Here is a 20471-nt window from a genome sequence, read left to right as displayed (position 1 = left end):
TTAACACTCCCTGTGCAATATTTTGCCAAACTACAAAGAACAGAAATAAAAATGGAACATTTTTGCCTTTTGGTGGCTATTTATCAGCAGCAAAACAATTTTCAGACAATTACCAAATCTCCAGGCCCTTTGGAAGCTCAGATACAGCTATTTCTAGGTTGTCACATGTCTAATTAATATAAGTAGTAACAGTAATATTCCTGCTGGTATTCTGCTTTGGCCAAGGCTAGGCTTCCAAGTCTGATAGCTGATCCTTAGGAGTATCTTTTCATCCAGCTAAAACCTTTGTGGGGTTGGTAAGAGTGTGGGAATTAATTGGCACAGGTAGTATTATCACTGTACAGTGACTTCAGGGAGTAACATTGTACCACATAGGATCTTTCTTTACAGTCATCTGGGGTTTTAAAAGCCTTAGTGTCAAATGCTGATTTTAAGCAATTAGGGTTCTAGGAGAGGTTGCAGCATAAAAATGCTGTAAAATATAAGCTTATTTTAATTGTTTACAGCTGTATTAGGAAAACTGTATAGAAAAGGAAAAATTTTGTTTTGTTATTTAGAGAACTGCATTTTATATCACCAGAGATGTGTGCTGGGAGAGTCTTTTTATTCTCCTCAGCTTTGTACGTGTCCTTGAAGAAGGAAAGTTGTGTGCGATGAAAAGAGTTTTAATTCTGAATTTCTTCCACCACTGTACAGCTGCAGTCAGGGCTGTGCTGGCGTGCGTTCAGGAGCGAGTCTGTTTTCATCCCCTTGCAGCGCACTAATATCTCCCATCTGAAGGGCTGAAAAGGAGGCCTTTAGTTTCTGTAATTTAGGATTTGATCCAGTGCTGAGGAAACTTCCCCATCCAGCCATCCAGGAGGCAGTCTGACAGTCGCTCTCTCACCACCTGAGCTGGGACCAAAGCCCCTCTGCAGCTACGCACCCCACGCTCAGACAGACCAAGTTTCGTTACCATCTCAACCCCACATTTCCCATAGCAGGGTCTCAGGTGACTCGATCCTTCAAACTTAATCTTGGTGCAGTAAGTAAATAATAAAATAGCAACTCAAGCTGGTGCCTCTGAGGAGGGACCCCAAACAAAGGAAACCCTGGGCTTTCATACCCTGTCAGTCTAAATGCAGGAATGTCTGTGGTCACTGGCTCCTGCCGTGTCTCTGGGTGTCCTGTCACCTGGCTGGGTCACAGGTCCCCAGACCCTTCACTGTGCTATGGGTTGGCAGTTCTGGCTCCTGGCTCGGGCTCTCACCACACACAGCTCAACCTGCAGCTCTACAGCAGCTGCTCACCCAGCTCGGGCGCTGAGTGTGTTCCTCTGCACAAGCTGGTGGTTGTGTTAATGTTGGCTCAGTCTGAGCCGAGTTTTAGTAATGAGTTGTGTATGCTTTGGTAATCCCTGGTAATGGCAAGTAGAACAGGTTCTTAAAGCACTGCTGAGGGCTGAGTAACTGAGAGTGGAAAGGGTAGGAACAGTGAAAAATGCCTGATGTGTCTGTAAGGAAGGGGCAGGATTTGTCAGCTTTTGAACTTTCTTGAGCACAGTTTTGATACACTCTGGTGTTTCTCTTTACAGCGCTTCCACGTCGCAGTCGGACCATTCCACTCACACCAAATCTGCTTCTGCTTTGTCGTCTGACTCCATCTCCACCTCAGCAGACAACTTCTCTCCAGATTTAAGGGTATGTTTTGTCTTAAAAAATTAAATATACAAAAATGTGACCTCCTTGAGAGAACATTTTGCTTCTGTGAGTTTGCTATGGTAAAATAATGTCAGCTTTCAGTAATGCCAAAATATATTTATCCAAATTACTGAAAGAACCTGAAGTCAAACAGGTGAAGTTGAAGTTTAACCTCTACCATATGGTGTCCTTCTTTATAAAGTTGTTTAATCTTGAAAAAGCTGACTTCGCAATCCTCACTTGGAAATGAATTTTCAAAGCCCTCCATTTACCTTTCAGTGTTTTAAGTGAAATCTCAACCTGTCTATTGTATATACTTTTTCTTCCTTATGTATGTATGTTATGTGTATGGGTATATACATGAGGTGTTCAGTCTTGTTTGTAAGCACTGAGTCCTCAGAGAAAGATTGCAATCTCCAAGCTGATAAAAATAATCTTCTGTCACAGTGAATTGCTCTGACATAAAAAAAGGTCCAAACAGGGCTCTTTTAAGTTAAGATTAGTTAATTATAAATTCAGAGTTCTAGTTCGTTGTCACAGGAGTTTTGAAAGCTATCTGTATGTTCCTCCTATGAAACCAAGGGGTTTGTTGATATATCTTAGCTCTAAAAAGAAAAAAGTTCCTGGGTATAAAACTGTTGGTACTAGTACATTGTATTAACAACTTAGCATTTCTCCTCTGTGGTTGAGAATCTTTGTAAAATGTAAACACAGTAAAATTGCATGAAAATCTCTTGAGTACAAAGCTAATTCCTTTGACAACCATGATGATTTTTCATCCCGTGAGTGCTGTCTCAGCCATCCATAATTAGTAACATAGTCCACCTGTTCGTAAGTGACAAGTGTATGAATGTTTCATTCTAAAAGGCAACTTATTAGCCAATTTTAAGCTAAGATTTGGAAATTAATCAGTAGTTTATGTTCATTATATGATAGTTTGCGTCTTTTGCCTATGGATACAAATAGTTATCTTCTGAACATGCCTGGGTACAGAAATTTGTAATGTGTCTGAAGTTTTCCCCTTGTGAAGCCTGGGTATTCAGTCACTCTAACATACAGAAAATACAGAAATTCTAACATACAGAAATTTTTAGGCTGAGGCTAAGTGGCTTATTGATATGAATAAAATTGCAAATTCTGCTACAGTTCTAACTATATAATACTATGTTATATATATAATATTCTAAAAAATTAAATTTACTTTCTTAATTTTTTACTGAAGCTTGCATATGTGGAATTCTTTCTTCAGTTTTGATGTGCAACTCATCTTCTCACAGTTTTTGTGGCACTTGAGGACTACCTTTAGAAGTAGAAGACAAGCCAATATATCCTTTTTAGAATTTGTCTTTCTCTTCTGATGGTTAAGATGGCTCAGCGTGTTTTCTTTGCAATCCCGATCGTGTCTTGTGACTCTTTCCTCCCTTTTGTCACCTTATCTGTGTAAACTGTCTGGGCAGGGATTCCAGCTCTCCTCAGCTTGTCTGGTTTCCCAGAGCCTCTGTACTCACTAACAATTAAAACCAGTGTCCACAGAGGAATGCTCACTTAGCTGCATGAGAGATTTTTTTCAAGCAGAAGATGCCTATGTGCATAATTTCATGCTGTGCCACAGTTTCTATAATATGCAGGAGTGGTTTCTTCACAGCCTGCCCACTTTTTTTTATTTCTAAGCAATCTAAAGTTCTGCCTTGGTTGGAACAAATGCTGCTCCTCTTGTTTTAGAGTAGTGTTTCAGGAGAGATGGTAAAGCAGAAGATTACATATTTACAACAGTGTGACTGCAGGCTAAGTGGAAGCACCTGCTTCTGCTGGCAAAAGGCTTCTTACTCTTCACCTGTATCAACTCTGTGTGAACACAATTTGGCCCGTGCTTTACCTGAAGCTTAGTCTTGCAGAGGTGGTGTGAGTGGCTGCAGTGCAGCTGTGTGTAGGTGTAAAGCTGGGTCATTCCTTTGCACTCCAGTGGCTGCTTGTCAGTGGTAGGCAGACCTGGGGAAAATGCATTCCCATGCCTCTACTTGTATGAGAATATAGGGAGAAAGGGACAGTTTCCACTGCTGCAGATTGACTGAATTCTCCTAGCAGAATTCATGCATTCATCATTTCACTCTTCATTCCTGAGAGTGTCTTATGCTGGAGAGCAGTTCTTCGGGTCAGACAATCTGTTCTCTACCTGTGTTCAGCCTGTCATGTTGGTATTGCCAGTGCAACTGCAGACCCAGCATCTGTCCTCTAATCATGACTGGTGTGTTACTGTTTGTTCCCTGGGCTTCCTCTTGCAGCCTGGTGTCAGCTCCCAAAGGGAACAGTTGTTATGAGTGGTGGTCTTTCAGGTCTTAAGTCGAGTACAATGGACGTTCTTTCCCAGGGCTTGTCATTCTTTGTCTGGTTTTCTTCGAATTGACATCTCTGTCATGTGACTGTTCCACAAGTTTTGAAAGTCAGTTCTGTGAAAGATTTTTTTAAGGTCCTGATTGTTTTTGCTAGTTTCTTTGAATCTTCTGAGATGTGGCCTTGCCTTGGATATTGCAGATGAGGCAGTACCATTAACTGATACAGTGGCATGAGCATGTTCTCTACTCCAGCTCTTTCCTTACACGCCTGAGCAACTTGTGCAGCTTTCATTGGCACAAGGCAGCATGAACTCCCAAGTGTTACTTGGATTTGAGTACTCAGGTACTGAGCTTTGAGCTAAGCATGTCGCTACTGTAAGACAAAAAGGGGTCCCACGTTGTTCCTGAAAGAATGTAAGAGAACAAGCCCTGAAGAGGGAACTGATGCATTTTGTGGTGACTCTGTGGTATGGGTGGCAAGTGCCTGGGCTATGCAATGTTCTCACAGAAAGGTGTTGCATCAGTTAGCTTTAAGAGGCTGAAAATAAGTTTTTCAAGATTTTCATGTGGATATGCCAGTTATGGGATTATTCTCTTGTTGTGTGTTTAAATTTTTCCTGCTAGAGTGAATTGCCATGTGGATTCATCATCACTCCTACCTCTATTTAGTCTCTACCTCTGCGTGTGCATTGGCTCAAATTTAGGAATTAAATTTCTGTGACGATGGAAAAACACTTGCTGATAGCTACAATTAGCACTGTCTTTTTCTGTGGGGAATTTTTAGAAGAATAGTAGGCGTCCATTGGGAGGAGGGAACCAGAGGAAGGACCCACCTAATTTCTTGCAGTCTGTGCCTGCAGTTTTCTTTTGGAGTGCAATTATCACTCTGTGTGTGCACGCACATGTGTCTAATGAGGTAAATGAGACAACCACTAGGGATTCCTGCTGAATGCATATGCAGTATTTTTCCTAAATCTTTCTCCAAAGTATTTAATAACAACCTTTATGAAGGTTTTTTTTTTTTTTTTAAATAATGTATATTGAGCATGTCGGTATCTGGAACTGAGATTAAATTGCCTTTCCAGTAGAAAGTTTACAGAATTTTCACTTCATATACTAACTCTAAATAACTTTTGGCTGCTTCAGTTAGTTTCATAGGGAAGAAAAAAAAAAAAAAAAGCCAACAAACCAAAACCCCAACAGAAAAACAACAAAGCACTCTTAGGTTCTCCTTCCACCCCCTTCATGATCTTAAATCTAAAGCTGTTTAGAATTGATTTAGAGTATATATATCTGGATGGATTTTTTAGCAAACACACTGCCATATGTTTTAACATAAGTTATAGGTCAGGCAAGAACAGAATTTAAGTAGTTGGAAGTGAAAATGGAGTTGGAAATCCATAGATACCTTGTAATTTGGGTTGAGATGTTAAAAACACCATAAAGCCAACTTTGCCAAAGGGATTGGAGTGTATAAATAGCTGTTACAGATCTGAGAAGTTGGTGGTTTATAAAATACAGTGAGTTTCTTGCTCCTAAGTCCTGTAGGCAATATTTTCTCCTGTGCTTATGAGGAGATGTGTCTGTGCATTTTATAGTACGTAAGTCTTCTTGCTGATGCTCTATCTTTTTTCAGTAGGGATTTTCATTTTTAGGTAGCTGTTGCTTTATAGGGTAATGCCTGAAGTTTACCATGTTGAAAGCTTTGGAGTAACCCTTATAAAAGGCTTGTATCCTGTTCATTTGCAGTTGAGAAGCAGTGGATATGGCCCTAGAGCCTGCTGCCACATTTCTTGAGAACAGTACCTTTGCCTGATAATTTGTTAAGGCCTATTATGTTTGCTTTTGGATTATATGTAGTAATGGCTTAAATGAAAGGACAGATAGTGAAATGTTGTTTTCTTTATATTGCTTCTTGCACCTAGAAAGAAGGAAGCTACAGCAGATCTGTGTCACCTGCTTGGTTGTGCAGCCTTCATAAAAGGTGGTTTAAATCTTTGCTGTTAGCATTGCTGTTGCTGCCACTAAACCGTTCTCTCCTTTGAGGGCAACAATGAGATCCACAATTCCTGATACTCCTCTGAAGTCCAGACAAAATTCTGTACAAGCATATCACTGTTCATGACTGTTTGCTCCCTACGTAATGATTTTCTTCTTTAATATATGAGGAATTGTTGGATTCACAGTAAATAGGTTTATGCATGAGGTGCGAGAATATTATTGTAGCATTCCCAGGACTTAGGTTAGAAATGGGAAGAAACAGAGTGGCTTGTAACTTTAATTTGTTATTTATTATGTGTATGGTTAGAGACTGTAGACAAGCCCATGTGGTTTATTTTGTAAGATACATAACTGGTGCATGACAAAAGGTATATGAAGGAGTATTTCCTTCCAAGACAGTAAATGGATACTGTTGTTGTCTCCTTAGGTTTCCTGGATTAAATCTGTTTGGGCAAGTCTGTATTGAAGCTAGCCAACCACAATTCCTTTACGTTCAGTAGAAGGACATGCATCATTTATGATCTGATCGATATCAGCTTTAAGGATCTGCCCATGTTAGGTGAGAATGTCATGGAGTTGAGCTAGAGAAGTCCTTGGCACAGATGGTGGGAACATACTTTGAGGGGTAGCAAGTGATTTCTGTGGATCCCTTTAACTGGGCTCAAGTAAAGGTTCAGTTTTATCTCTTTTGAGGACCTAAAGTGTTTATCTTTTGACTGTGTATTTCCAGATATACCTATATTCTCTTCTGAGTGCAGTATCTCCAGATATAGGCTTCTAAAATTGAGGTAAATCCTGTCCCTCAGATGATATTGGGCAGTATTAATTGAAATGCCAGTCAATGACTTTGCCACCTTTGCTTTACTCTAGCTTTAATGCAAAGTAGCTTAGTCTAGTTTTATGTAGAACACATATTGTTAGTACAAAAACATATTGAAGAAAGATGTGATTTCCCCCCCACCCCCCATCCTTTGCTGTAAATCACTAAAACTAGCCTCAGTGAGCTTTTCCATTACTATCTCCCTGCCAATGCAGGAAATATGTCAGGCTTTGGTTATGTGTAACACATGTTCAACAAGAGCTGGGTTTAGAGAGTGACATAACGTTTTAAACTCTAAGCACTCATTTAAGCAATGTTTTTCAGTTTTGATTTTAAGGGGCTTTTCAGTCAGTGAATGATGCTGGCTTGGAAGCACTAAATCATGACAAAATCTCTGCCTAAGCTCCTCCATGGTATTTGAAGACCTTTGGCCCTGCCAGTCAGCTCCATGATAATACATGAAGATAAATACTCCTGTTTCAGACTAGCCCTTGACTCTTTGCATGGGAGTGCCTGTAAGCAGCCTTGTTCATAGCAAATGCAAAGATGTCTTCTGTGTTGGGAGCCTTCCTTCCCGGTGCCCTGGGCTGTGACTGCTATTAAGTTACAGACTGTATTGTGCAAGCCACCAGATGGTGAAGGTAATTGACCTGTGGTCACAAAACACTTGGCTACATGTGAGCTGGTGATGCAGCAGTGAAATTGAATAAACTGTTCATCTTCTTACTGTCACTGTGTGAAGACTTGACCGTGTATTTCTCTGCATCATTGTATGGCTCCCTTCTCACATGGAGGTGCACTTCACATTTTCGTGTCTCTGGTACAGGAGTAGAAGCTACGCAGGCAGAAGTGGCCTTTACCTGACTTGGCAGTAGTATTTCCATTGGTCCCTTTGTACATGGGGATGAAGTCCAGGGGCCAAATCCAAGAACAGGCAGTGCTTTATGTTATCAAAGGTGTCAAACAGAGGGACTTAAAGAGCAGCAGAAGAGAAGTAAGGAAGTCTTATAGGGAAACATATTTTAACTATCTCTAAATTCTGATTTTGACCATACAAATTGCATGTGTTTCCCTGGGGAAAATGGGCTTCCTTTCTTTGCAGCATTAAGCTGTTGATGAACAAAGGCACAAAGGACTAGTTCTGGAGAATGAATGATGCTCTTGTCCATAAACATGGTCATACCAGGACAGCCCTGTCAGTGACTGGAATTTAGCCCCTGCCATTGCCACATTTTTCAAGGACTCCAGTTTATAGTAAGTGTTGCATATTTCATAAGAATTATAGGAATTTTCCTTTTAAAATATCCCAAGAGATGGAAAATCTTGGTGCCCTCCTTGCGCCTCCCCAGTAAGTCCTTTTTTGCACTTCCCCCTTTCAAGGAAACAAACCCAATATATATAGCCAACCTCTGGGTTGAAAAATATTGATTTCATGCAAATTAGATAGGGGAAAAAGCCAGATGCAGTCAGTTTTCTGTCTCCTTTACATGGAAATAATACTCCCTAAGTGCTCATCTAGTTAGAAAAGAGCAAAGACAGCGAATGTTGCTATTTTTTCATATATAGAGGTACCTAAATGCTTGAACATGGATTAACGCACAGTGAAAGAAATCTCTGGAAGCATTTATGATTGCCATCTATTAGGAATGGAAAGCTAAGGAGAATGAGCAAATGGCCTTCATATGTTCTCAAAAATATTTTCATCTCATCCTAATCGACTGCCATATTTCCACTAGCTACACAGTGCAAGAATTTTCTTTCTGTTGAGTAAAACCAGGTAAGAGGTGGCTTCCCCCCCTGCCCCCTGTTAGTTATAGTTTTGTAAACTGAAGGACAGATCAGGCAGGAATGAACAAGCATGGTATTTAAAGGGAGTACATGGATTTGTGATTGCATGCAGTGCCTGCCAAGATTTGATTGTCTGTAGATGTTTTTGCACAGAATTAAACATTTTTGTTCCCTTCTGTATGTTTTTGTTCCCTTCTGTATGATTGTTTGCTCCTTATAAATATATAATTATCTGTCTCAAACTCAAAAGTGAAGTTCTTAGTAAGGGAGGGTATTCTGTGACTTATTTTAGTTGGTAGAATTTATAACTTTGGTTTTGGTCAGAGTGTTTTTCTATCACTTAAGACTGTTGATATGAAATTCACTGAACTACATTAATGGTTTTCTTGAAACTTTTAATCTTCTTTTTGCATTTAAATTGTTTGCTAAACAAAATTCAGTAAAAATAAAGGATAGAGCCAAGCTAATGTGATGTCCAAAGTTTTTGAGCAGCCTGTGGAGAACAGAGGGGTTGTGGTTTGAGATGTATGTGGAACCCTTGGCAGTGAAGAAGGTTCTGTATTAAAAAATGTTGGACTTGTCTGAATAGATAATATCTGCAACCTTCTGTGCCAGGGAGTGTTGCTGAGTTGAGTCAGTGACGACTTTCTGTCAGAGCCTAATGAGAGAATTGTCTTGAGGCACCAAGCCATACAAACTTGAAGAGACAAGCCGGCCGTGGTTGAACGAGTGGCCCTCAACAATGTGCTCCTTTGAGCTTCTAAGCTTTGCCTTGTAGCTGTGCAGCGAGGGCCCAGGAGATTCACCAGCCCAGGGAACCCACAGAGGCTGTTCTTTGTCACTGGACATGCGGGTCTGAGTGGAGAAGAACATCGTGGAAAAAACAAAGCAGAAAACTCCAGGGAAACACTGCATGGTGTCTACTTCCTCCTGCAGAAGAGTCTCTTTATATTACTTTAGGGACCGTATTTCTTTTTTTTAAATACAATAATCTTCAGCTTCTTTGTAAAGATTTTCAGGACTGTGGTAAGTAAGCAAGTGATTTCTCAAGCACTTTTATGCTTTCTCAAAACATATATGGTAGGTAGAGATCACAGTTTGTGATTTGTTTTTTTTTTAGTTATGTCAGGAAGGAGTAGTTAAAGGGCAGTTGCAGTGTACTTTGTATGTTATTACTGTCTTTAGAGTAGTGTAATACGTGATCTGTTGTCAGAACTTTTTTTTTTTTTTTTTTTTTTTTTTTTTTTTTTTTTTAACCAAGCTAGGAGGCTGGTGCCTTTGGCCAAGTGCTCTTTTAGGAGCCGAATGAGTTTGATATGGTCTTTGGACAGTATATTTGATTCTTTGTGTATTCTTCTTAAGTGATCCATGTGTCCATGATGTTTTGTCTTTCCCCCTTTGAACTTTTAATATCCCAAAAGAATAAGACATAAAGCATTTCTCTGCAATTAATATCTTGCAGCTCTGAATGTCTCTAACATAGTTTTTCAATCCATCTGGTCATAATCCTCAGAAAAATCCCTGTGCCTCAGTCAAACAGAGATATTTCTGTTCTTTCCAATAGTCTTTCTGCTGTGGTATTCTTAATGATTCAAAAATAATCAACAAAGTCCATTTACTTGCTTGATTTATGTTTTATTGCATTTTCAGTAGGATTCTTACCACACAAATCTTCTCCAAGTACACTTGAAACAGCCATAAATGGCAGCTGAAATTCTCCTCAAAGTAGTGCAGTGTTTGCAGTCAAGTAAGCATGGCTTCTGTTCCACAGTCCTGATGGTTGAGCAATGAGAGGACAAAAGCACCTTAGCACTAAAATGCTAGGAAAAATGTGCCTTTTTTTCTGTTGTAAGAAATGTTTCATTTAGAGAAGAAACCTATCCACCTGTGAAAAACTGTTCTTAAGAAGCATACTCATCTTGTTTCTGCACAGATCTGTGTCAGTTCTGCAGCTTCTGTCAATGTCAGCTGGGCAGAATTTGAATGCTGTGGAGACTTTTTTCCTGGCATGAATGGAAAGAGCTTCTCTATCTGTTCTGTTTCAGACCTTTTTGCACCATCATTGGAATAATGATAAATTTGGATGCATCTGCCATAGTGGCACTGTCCTTCATTGATTGACTGATGGAAACAGCCATGAAAGAGAAAAGGGATGGAGTGGTAGAGCAATTCAGGGGAAGGAATAGGTGAATATGGTTTGAGACCCCCCCTGCCCAAAAGGTGTTTAAAGCACAGAAGCATTAGTTATATAAGTGTATATGTTTTGCTGTTAATTTACAACCAAAATTAATAAATTAATCAAATATGTAAAAGTAATCCTATGGTTGAGTCTTTGCAGAAAGGCTGATTTCCCTTATGTGTTCTTTCTTGTCACAGCAGACAAGAGCTAGCTCTGACACAAAAGCTGTTTTTTTTACCTCAGCTAAGACAACCTGTCTTACAAGCTTTGGAAATTAAACAGGGCTGTGTGGCTGGAAGAAGAGCAGTTCCCAGCTTGGAGAGCTTGTCTTCTCAGTAGATGGAGCAGACATGGTTTTGGGGAAAGGAGTAATACAGAAGCAAGGTGTTCATGCTGTCGGATTGAATGTGTCGAACCAGTGGTGTGGCTTTATGCTCAACAACTCTGTTCAAAATGTGCAAAGTGACTTGGAGTGTGTAGGAGGTTACCAAGGAGAGATTAACTCAGAGGAAAGGAAAAAAAATTACAAAAAAGGGTACATTTTAATACTGTCTAAGCCAAAAAAGATTCCTTTTGCTCATTTTTATTGTGATTCAGGATAGAAGAATCTCTGCGGACTTGGGAAAATTGTTACACAACAATTTGGTACCACAAACCTCTCTCCCCTTAAGTTGCATGAAGCTGAACAATCTGACCTTTGTGGGTTTCAGGACTCAAACATGCAGGAGAAGGTTTCAAAAGAATAACTGGTAAATGCCTAGGAGAGACCTCAGGTGCTCTCCTCATGCATCTTTGTTATCAGGAGGCTCGTGCAGTGTCCAGGGATAAAATGACACTTTCCCTGATTGGTTCAAGCTGCTCCCTCTCTCCTGCCCAGGTTTTGCTTGCCTTCACTCCTGCAGTTCCACTCTAAGCTAGTCCTAGCAAAATGATCCAGGTTATGGAAAAGCTTCCATTATAAAAGTGGACCCTGGGCATCTTGACTGAACTAGACACTGAAGCAATGACAGCACTGGCAGGGAGGGTAGGAGGAGGCAGTCCTGGCTTGGCTTCAGCCAGTGCAGGATGGGGGCTGTCAGCCAGGCTGTGCAGCAGCACTGGTAGGCAATCAAAAGGAAAGCACATCAGCTGCTTTGTTCGCAGTCAAAAAGCAAACCCTGAATTTAGAGTGTCATGTCCCCTCTCAGGTCTTTCTAGAACAGTGTTCAGTGGTGCACAGACCTCTAAGACCCTCTGCATATAGTGTGCTTGCAATTCAGCTCTATACCACCCTGGATGACTGCAGCTGCTCAGGATGAGCTGTGTGCACGAGTTTTGCAGGAACATCATCCAGGAGAGGGATTTTTGTAGCAGCATGCTGGCTGCTATGTTAGGAGGCAATGTGAACATGTGGTTGGAGAGACTTGCCAGAACTACAGTACTCTGAATTGCAGCAGTCTTACCTTTTTAGCAGGTCCTAAATCTCTTTCCCTGACCCCATGCACGCAGGCAAAGAAGATGATTGAGTTGCTCAGATCTGGAGGTTGCCTCAACAAAACAGCAGTTTCCCTGTCTTGGGGGCCAGTAGTTGGGAGGGCATGAGAGAACTCTGCACCTTCAGCTGGGGGTGACTGCTAGAGCTTACACAAGGTCGGATCCTGGAGTAGAGAAGTGGTTGTTGAATGTAGCAGTGTGGGTTTGTTCTGCCAAGTTGCTGCTTGAGCAGAGGACAAAGGTAGGTGGTAGCATGAAGTTCTCACACCCTCTGAGCTGAGCCAGGATGTGTGTTTAGGTTCTAAGGTACTCCCATTCTCAGACTCTTAGAGAGCTGTTTCATCTACAGAGAAAGCTGCTGACAGGTGGGATGGGTACATGATGTTACTTGGTAAAAGAAGACAGAAACAAAGGCTGTTCTGGTGTATAAGAGGACTTCATTACTCCACAGATTCACTTACAAGCATAACATCTTTGTGAGGAAAAGATAATGAAGACCTTGTTCGACTTTGAGGCAAGGGAGAATATTCCACTGGTTTTTGGTCATTGTATTGGTTTCTTACAGAAACCATGTTAGTAATGATTATGACAGAAAGAGCCCTGTGTGGTCCTTTACCTAAGTCATTGTGGTCGTTGTGGTCCTATTCCTAAGTAATAATGATTTGCCCAGCTCTGGATGTGTTCTTCATTGCAGATCTCTAAGAATTCTTTGGTTTTACTCCCACTGAACAATTTCAAAGGCTGAAGCTCACAGAGGTGGCACATTTCAGCTGCAGGCATGTGTGGTACCTGCCTCAGTAGCATTTATGTGTCAGCAGCTACTGTCCCCATCCTGCAGCCAGGCTGCTGCAGTCATGTCCCTGGCTCCTTTCCCCGCTTCCTTGCCTTACTGATGCTCTTAATTTAATTTTATAAGGTTTGCAGAGGGCTAAATTTGGGCCCAAGAGTGTTATTTTTAGAGTCTTGAAAATAGGCTAATGTACAAAAAAAGATTTTTCTCACAGTTTAATGAACCATTTTTGGATTTTGAGGGGGAGAGGAGGATTGGCAGTAATATGGAAGGGCTTTTCATGTAATCTTCTTAGTCATATAAGGCGCAAAGGGTCCATTTATGACACTGACGTCATCTCAGAGCTTCATGTGCATTGTCCCATACCATTCTTTCCCCTTGATCTGTTTCCAAAATTCTTCTCTTATCCACCCACTTTTTCTTGCCTGCTGGTGGCCCCTGTCTTTGGCTGGTGCTGCGGATATCTTTTCCTGCCTGCATTTTCAGCCCCACACAGATTGTGTTTCTCTGAATCAATTTTAAAGAGTCATTGATGGAGGTGGGTTTCAGGAAAATGCCTACCATTCATTTCTTGGTTTCTGCCAGGTTGGGTTTCAAGTGCCAATGGTCCAACTATAGGCTCTTTCAAAATCTACTGCTGAGCAGACAATGCATAGACTGGCACAGCAGAGAAGTGTTTGTCCTGGACTTTCTGACCACATTTGTCTCAGCCTTATGGAAAGGATGACGGTTGTCCAGGGGTTATGTGCTTGTGCCTTTGAAATCACCACGGAGTCAGTGCTTTGTTACCTGAAATAGGTACTGTGCTGAAGTCACTTGAGGGGTGGTGAAAATGAGTTTAGTCCTCAAGACTGTAGCAAAAAACCCCCGAAATAATAAGAGAGGAGGCAAGGAGGCTGACTTTGATGCGCTGTGCTTCCAGGAAGCCAGCTGTCTGCTGCCCTTTGTTGAAGTGAGCACAGGTTTGCATTTCTAACCCTTTCCTCTGATCCTGGGGACATTTCAGAGAAGTGTGAGTGACCAGATGGATTTTATTAGACTTAGAAGTGTCACTTCTTAAATTGCAAACACTTTCAACCTTGTCTTTAGAGAATGATGTTGACATGGAGGTCCTTGTCTTTCACCTAGTCTGTTTCCTCCTTCTCTCCCCCACTTGCAGAACAGGATTTAAAACCCACCTGAGAACTACCCACCTCTGCCACTTCAGCAGATGTTTGTCATACCGAGTGCTTTCTATGTGTCTTACCTCATATTTGTTTTGGCTTGAGATACAACCCAGTCCCTCAAATGTTTACTGCTGGACGTGCTCCCACTGACATCTGCAGGAGGGCAGTGAGTCCAGCTGTTGACCAGAGTGATCCTGGCAGCAGCAGCTGCCTGCGTGGGGTACAGACCTTCTCAAAGAAGCGGTGATCATGTTCTGAATGCAGAGTGTATTTTCATTAATGTCCCTCCAAGATAAAAGGCCAAAAAGATGACCACCACTTAAGGGGTAATTAGCCAGAAACTTCCATCTCATTTATCATAATCCAGATGTTATTCTGCTAATTTCAGGGCTGTTACTCAAGCGCAAAATTGGACACACAGGAGTTGAGAGTGGGTCTACATCACAGGCTTTTGTCAGAGAGGCCCTCAGTCAGGGCTTTGATGGGGTGTGTGATCTTTGGCCAACACAGCTGTGCTGACAAGAAGTCCTCAGCATCGATTTCGGCTCATTATACCAGCAAAGCCTTATTTTTACTGATGTTGCTGATGTGGGGAAAGAGAAGCTTCCCAGCAAGTTGCTGCCAGTGTGAGTTCTGTCAATGCTGACCTCTCCTTACTCATCCTGTGGACCCCAGCCCAGCTGCTCTGGCAGCCTCCCTGATAAGACCTGATCTAAGTGGGTGCAGTTGGGAGATTTCTGTTAGGAAGCCAGGACTGTACTTGCTTTTATTATTAATTTTTTTCCTAAGAGTCTTTTGCATGCATTTTTAAAAATGTACATCTTGTTCTCAAGAAGGCTTTGATCTTGTTAATCTTTTCATCTATGCATCAATCTGTTGTGTGAAAATGCTGGAATGTGCTCTTATTGTGGCAAGGGCTTTCTTTAGGTTTGTTTCCAATTTTTTTCGCATAGTTTAGGGAATTTTTTTTCCCTGAGGCTCTCCCTCTGGCTTGATCCTACATGAAAGTTGACCACAGACGTGTCAGATTCTAGAATGCTACTTTAGGCTATGTCTTTGAATTTTCTTTGGAGGGATTTCCTGATAGTAAATTGAAGCAATTCTTTTTCTCTTTCCTTGTATTATGATTAAAAAAAACATTTTGGGAGAACCTGCACATTCAGCTGTAAGCAGCAATGAGCTCCCTCTGCCTGTCTTCACCAGGTGGGACACATGACAACCTTGAACTCAAAGTTTTGTGGTTGCTATAGCATGAAGCAGAGTCTGGACTAACTTACCTGCTGTCTGTGTTAAGAAGTTGAGCAAACTGTACTGCTGATGTTGTGGTCATTTGTCCAGTTTGAGGCATGGACAACATGATTAAATCCATCTACATTTGGCCACACAGTCTTAGCCTTAATCTTGATCACTTATATTTGCATTTCTCTCCTACTTCTTATAGAGTTAGACCTTAGGTTATGCTTTCCTCATTACAGTCATGCTTTCCTAAAATGTCCATCTGCCCATGATAGCAGCTGTTCTTGTGAAAACCTTTGTGTAAATGCAATCATAGGTCTGAGAAGTCATGCTCTGTGGTATAACACGAACCCATGAAAGTGGAGAAGGGGTCGTTTGTCAGCCAAAAAAAAAAAAAATCAAAACTATACCTCCTCTATATGCCTGTCAAAATAGTACCTTTGTAACTGAGTCAAGTCAGGACTTTTGCAGTTGTGGGACTCTCACTGGGCACAGTGGAGTGACCAAGGTGTCCTTTTCAGTTTTCCTCAGTGTAAACTAGAAATTGCTCTGCTGAATAGTTGATGTCATTATGGTAATTGCTGAGCACTTCAACTGGGAAAGGAACTGATTCCTTTGGCTCTGTCCATAACTGTGAGGGGAATTCGACTTGTGAAGGTGGCCTGGGCAAGAGAAGGCTGGTGCATGAAAGGACATGTGGGAAGTGTGCTGCCAAAGTACAGAGCCTGGGGTTGACCTCTGAAGAGACCCTAGGCAGTATTCTAAGATCTTTGAGTATTTGTTGTCCTTGATATGGTTGACCTGTAAGTGTAAACTTCTTGGTTTATGAAAACATAATAAATTTGTGTTTGTACTTGTATCTTTTGCCTAGGTCCTGAGGGAGGCTAATAAACTGGCTGAAATGGAAGAGCCACCTTTGCTGCCTGGGGAAACCATTAAAGACATGGGTATGTGAAGAGGAAATTCCTTATTGTTTGCTGACAAACAGTAGAATATCCATACAGCAAAATATCTTGGCAGTCACTGACCAACAACAGCACATTGCAGATGTTTTGGGAAGCATGATCAGGTTGTTTCATTAATTTTCATTAATTGAGCTATTGCACACCACATGTGTCTTCTTTTAGCACATAGCAAGTACAAAGCAATTCAACTCTCTTGCCATGAGTGAAGGGATGTGAGTTGTACAGCTCTGCATTTGCTGCCCTCTGAAAGGATATGGATCAACTCTTGCAGTTTGTCCTTGCCACAGGGTGACTTCCTAGGCTGACACAGCACAATTATGTGTCAAATCTCTAGCATGGGCTTTAGGAAAGGATACAGTGCTTTTGCAGGGAATTTAATGTGATGAGGTTTTTATTTTTTCATCCAGGCGTTCTGACATGCATCAGATTTGCTGATGCTCTCCATTCTGAAGGCTTGAGTAAGCCTCTTTATTAATTTTCTGCAAAAAATTTTCCATTTACTTTTTTAACATGTTTCCTCCCTCTTAAAATGGTAAGGGAGAGTGCAACTTCAGTCCTAAACATAAAAAATAAAAAAATGAAAACTAAAAATACTTCACAAAAAAAAAATGCACTAATCAACAGCAATATTAAAAACAAGCAAGAAAGCCTCCAAACAACCCACCTCCATAATTAATTTTTTCTCAGCCTCTTTCCTCAGAGCCCTGAGGACTTTGAACTCATACTCCAGCCATTCACTGCAGACTGATATCTAACTCACTCCACAGATGCTATTAGCTCTGACAGTGAGGCAGTATTTTGAAGGGTTCCTAGGGAATGGTTTAAGAGGTCAGAGTTACCAGTGTTTTATCTGTTGGCAAATGGTGTGATGAGCCCTTAAATCTCTAAGACTGGGTTACTTTTGGAGTAGCTCAGACAGCAGCTGCCTGTTCCAGCAAGAAGCTAAAGGCAGCAAAAAGGAAATCTTTGTTACTCATCAGCAATAATTGTTTCCTGTTAAAAGTGTGAAGAAAGGAAAATGTAATTCTCCTTGTATTTTACAGGAAAGGGAAGAAAAAATGTTTTCAGCCAACCCAATAATCTAGAGTAAGATTGGCCTGTAAAAGACAGGAATTCCACAAACAGGGGAATTAGTAAATCTGGTTTCCAGTTTCTTTCTCCCATATGTATTCTCTTATACGTACCAAAGGCTGAGCTCATTAGGCTTTCCTGTGGTGATAGCACCACTACAACCTCTCTATTATACCTGGCATTCATTCTCACAAAGAGTGAAGCACTTTAATGCCTTGGAGATCCCTGTTTATCAAGTAGAGACTGCTGAAATCATACAGCTGTGGCAGGGTTAAGGTCAGACAAACCATGTGTGTAGGTACATTTGTACATGCGCAGTGTAATTAAGTAAAATTGTTTCCTTAGGAAACCAGGCTAATAAAATGCAAATGTGAAAGGTGGTGTGGCTTACAAGCTGGCAAGGCCAATGTTTGAGATCGTGCCTGGGGTTCCTTACCTGGAAAACATTTTTCTAGCACCTTTCCTATTTACCCAGAAATCCTGTTCCTTTTCAGATGTAAATGCACGCTTTTCTTATTAGTGGATTTTGCTGGGTTTTTTTAAACATTTCAAAATTACATTTTGAATAATGGGAACTCCAGTGGAAAAACTAGGCAGGCTGCCCTCATCCTTATTATGCTTCCTGAGTCTGCTTTCAAACCTCTGTCAAACCAGTCTTTGAAAAGAAGTGATTAATAATCGGACACTAATGAAACACTTGGTTTAATTAGAAATAGCTATAAGCATTTTGTGTTTAATTATGCTTCAAACAAAGGCATGTAAATTTATATAAATAAATAATGGAATTACTAGCATGTTTTTTTACAGATATGTATATTTTATTTTTTTTTATCAGATATTGTGTGCTACCTATTTTGCTCCAAATTAGTCACTTCTGATATTTTAAGGATCTTTCTTTGCATTCAGATATTGAGAGTTGATGAAGACTATGCAGAAGCAGAGCTGACTTAAGAATGATTTAGTTATATGAGTTGCCAGTGCCCTGGAATAAGGCAGACTTCTTCTCTCTCCCCCTTCGGGCTAAATGTCATGGGATCAAGGTGGAAGAAATTTAGGTTCCCATTCTGACACCGCAGTAGCCTCACACCTCATGTTCATGGTGCTGTCTCCTGGGTGAGAGGAGAGCTGTCCTCCTGACACAGCCCTTGCAAAATGGGTTCCCTAGGGCTTGGAGGCTTGAGGTTATTAAGATGATCCAGGGAGTTTTTTCATGCATCTGGCAGCTCAGTGGGTCTCCTCTATGTTTTTGAGGGGTGTCATTACTTGTTGGTGATAGTGTAAACCATTGCCATGACACAGCCAGACAACTGCTTCAGTGGCAGAAGATGTGATAGGCAGCAGAGGTGGGGAGGCAACAACTTAAATCTTGGCATTTTTAATTGATATAAAACAGAAGGGCAGTTAGAGGTGTTTGCTGTGGAAAGCCAGCAGCACCTCTTGCCTTTTGCTGGAGCAAGTGAGAAACGTTTGAGGCCTTTTAAGAAGGGGACTGTTTTGAGTCACCATCACTCAGGCTCCAAAATAATTGAACTGTGCAGAGTAACCTGATCGCTGACTTCAGACCTAAGATCACCGGCAGCTGGCTGTTACACAGAGTCATGGCTCCTGCAAATCACTGTAGCTCTGCTGGCTTTTAGCATGACGGCCTTCATCCCAGGGCTGACTCCATGTGCAAAGGCATACAGAAGGACCAAGCATCCTAAAAACCACATGGAAGAGAACTGCCTTCTCCTGCCCCTGCTGGCACAAACCATCTCGGGCACAACCCTTAGCTTTTATGCAGATTCTTGTCACCTTCAAATGTGTGCATCCAGGCATGAGTGGTCTCCTCTTTTCATGCATGATGTTCTCAGCTACTGGCAGTAAGAGCAAACAGTTTGCACCAAACATTGGCCTGTTGACAGGCGTAGCAGTTTTGTTCAAATGTAGGATTCTGGGTGATGGACTATCTCTACCCAAGCTCTTACTTTCTCCACAGAACTGAAACTTGCAAGTTAGCTCCAGGCTAGAACCACAGATTAAGCTTATTTTGATTTCATGATCTGCAAGGTAGAGCCCACAAATACTGTTGCTGGCATAATTTTTCTCCCATAAATTAACTGTGAAATTAACAACTTCTTATTTTCTCTTTTTTTTTTTTTTTTTCTTAAGCTAAGGATGTTACTTACATCTGCCCCTTCACTGGAGCAATCAGAGGAACCCTTACTGTTACCAATTATAGACTGTATTTTAAAAGCATGGAACGGGTAAGATTTTGAAATATTCTGCTTTTGCTACCTTTTGAATCTTTAGACCTAGGTGTTGTTTGAGAGTATTTCTGTGTGAAATGTGGCTATATGTTTGGGAATATAAGGGAGCAGGAGCTGGGGATTTTTCCCCCTCCCCTTTTTAAACTCACAAATTTCAACTGTCTACAGGACCCTCCTTTTGTCCTAGATGCATCTTTAGGTGTAATCAACAGAGTGGAGAAAATTGGAGGTGCTTCCAGTCGCGGTGAAAATTCATACGGGCTGGAGATTGTGTGCAAGGTAAACTTTTATCTGTGTTTTACAACAGGGGAAGGGGAACATATATGTTGAAAGGTTGTCTCTGTGGTACTGTAAGAAGTTCTGCAAAATGTTTCAGTCAGTATGACTTCACAGGTGTCAGAAATCATGATTTTAAAAGTACTTTTCAGTATTCTCCAGCTCCACTCATTTGAAAAGAGGTCCAAACCTTTTTTTTAGGCTTTGTGCTGAGCAATGGCTTTTCTTCGTCGTTGAAGTATAGGCCTACATCCTCATTTCTCAGGGTTGCCCACCAGACTTATTCTAGGTAGACTCCAGTTACTGTGGAATTCAGTAGACCTTTCACTCATTTGCATTTCAAGAGCAAGAAAGGGGCACATTTTCCCCCTAAATCATTAGCTCATGTCCACCTGCTGCTGTGCTTTGCCATGAGGGACTGGTGAGTAGCCTTCAGTCCTCATCA

The 20471-nt window shown here is 41.2% G+C and overlaps 1 protein-coding gene across 3 annotated transcripts in view; it reads left to right on the top strand.

Moving 5' to 3' along the window:
- The window catches only part of MTMR2 (myotubularin related protein 2), a 60769-nt gene that overhangs the window by 20041 nt on the left and 20257 nt on the right, over positions 1–20471 (top strand). For 2 of the 3 annotated variants that reach the window (XM_021536549.2, XM_077781339.1), the window contains exons 2-5: positions 1574–1679; positions 16337–16412; positions 19653–19747; positions 19919–20029. In XM_021536549.2, the coding sequence (XP_021392224.1) occupies positions 1574–1679; positions 16337–16412; positions 19653–19747; positions 19919–20029 (388 nt within the window). Of the gene's footprint in view, positions 1–1573; positions 1680–6420; positions 6573–16336; positions 16413–19652; positions 19748–19918; positions 20030–20471 lie in introns of those variants that run through there. The other variant, XM_021536550.3, reaches the window with a different exon arrangement.

This window comes from Lonchura striata, chromosome 2 (genome assembly GCF_046129695.1).
Source record: "Lonchura striata isolate bLonStr1 chromosome 2, bLonStr1.mat, whole genome shotgun sequence".
Taxonomy (NCBI): domain Eukaryota; kingdom Metazoa; phylum Chordata; class Aves; order Passeriformes; family Estrildidae; genus Lonchura; species Lonchura striata.
This window is presented reverse-complemented; position numbering and strand designations above follow the sequence as displayed.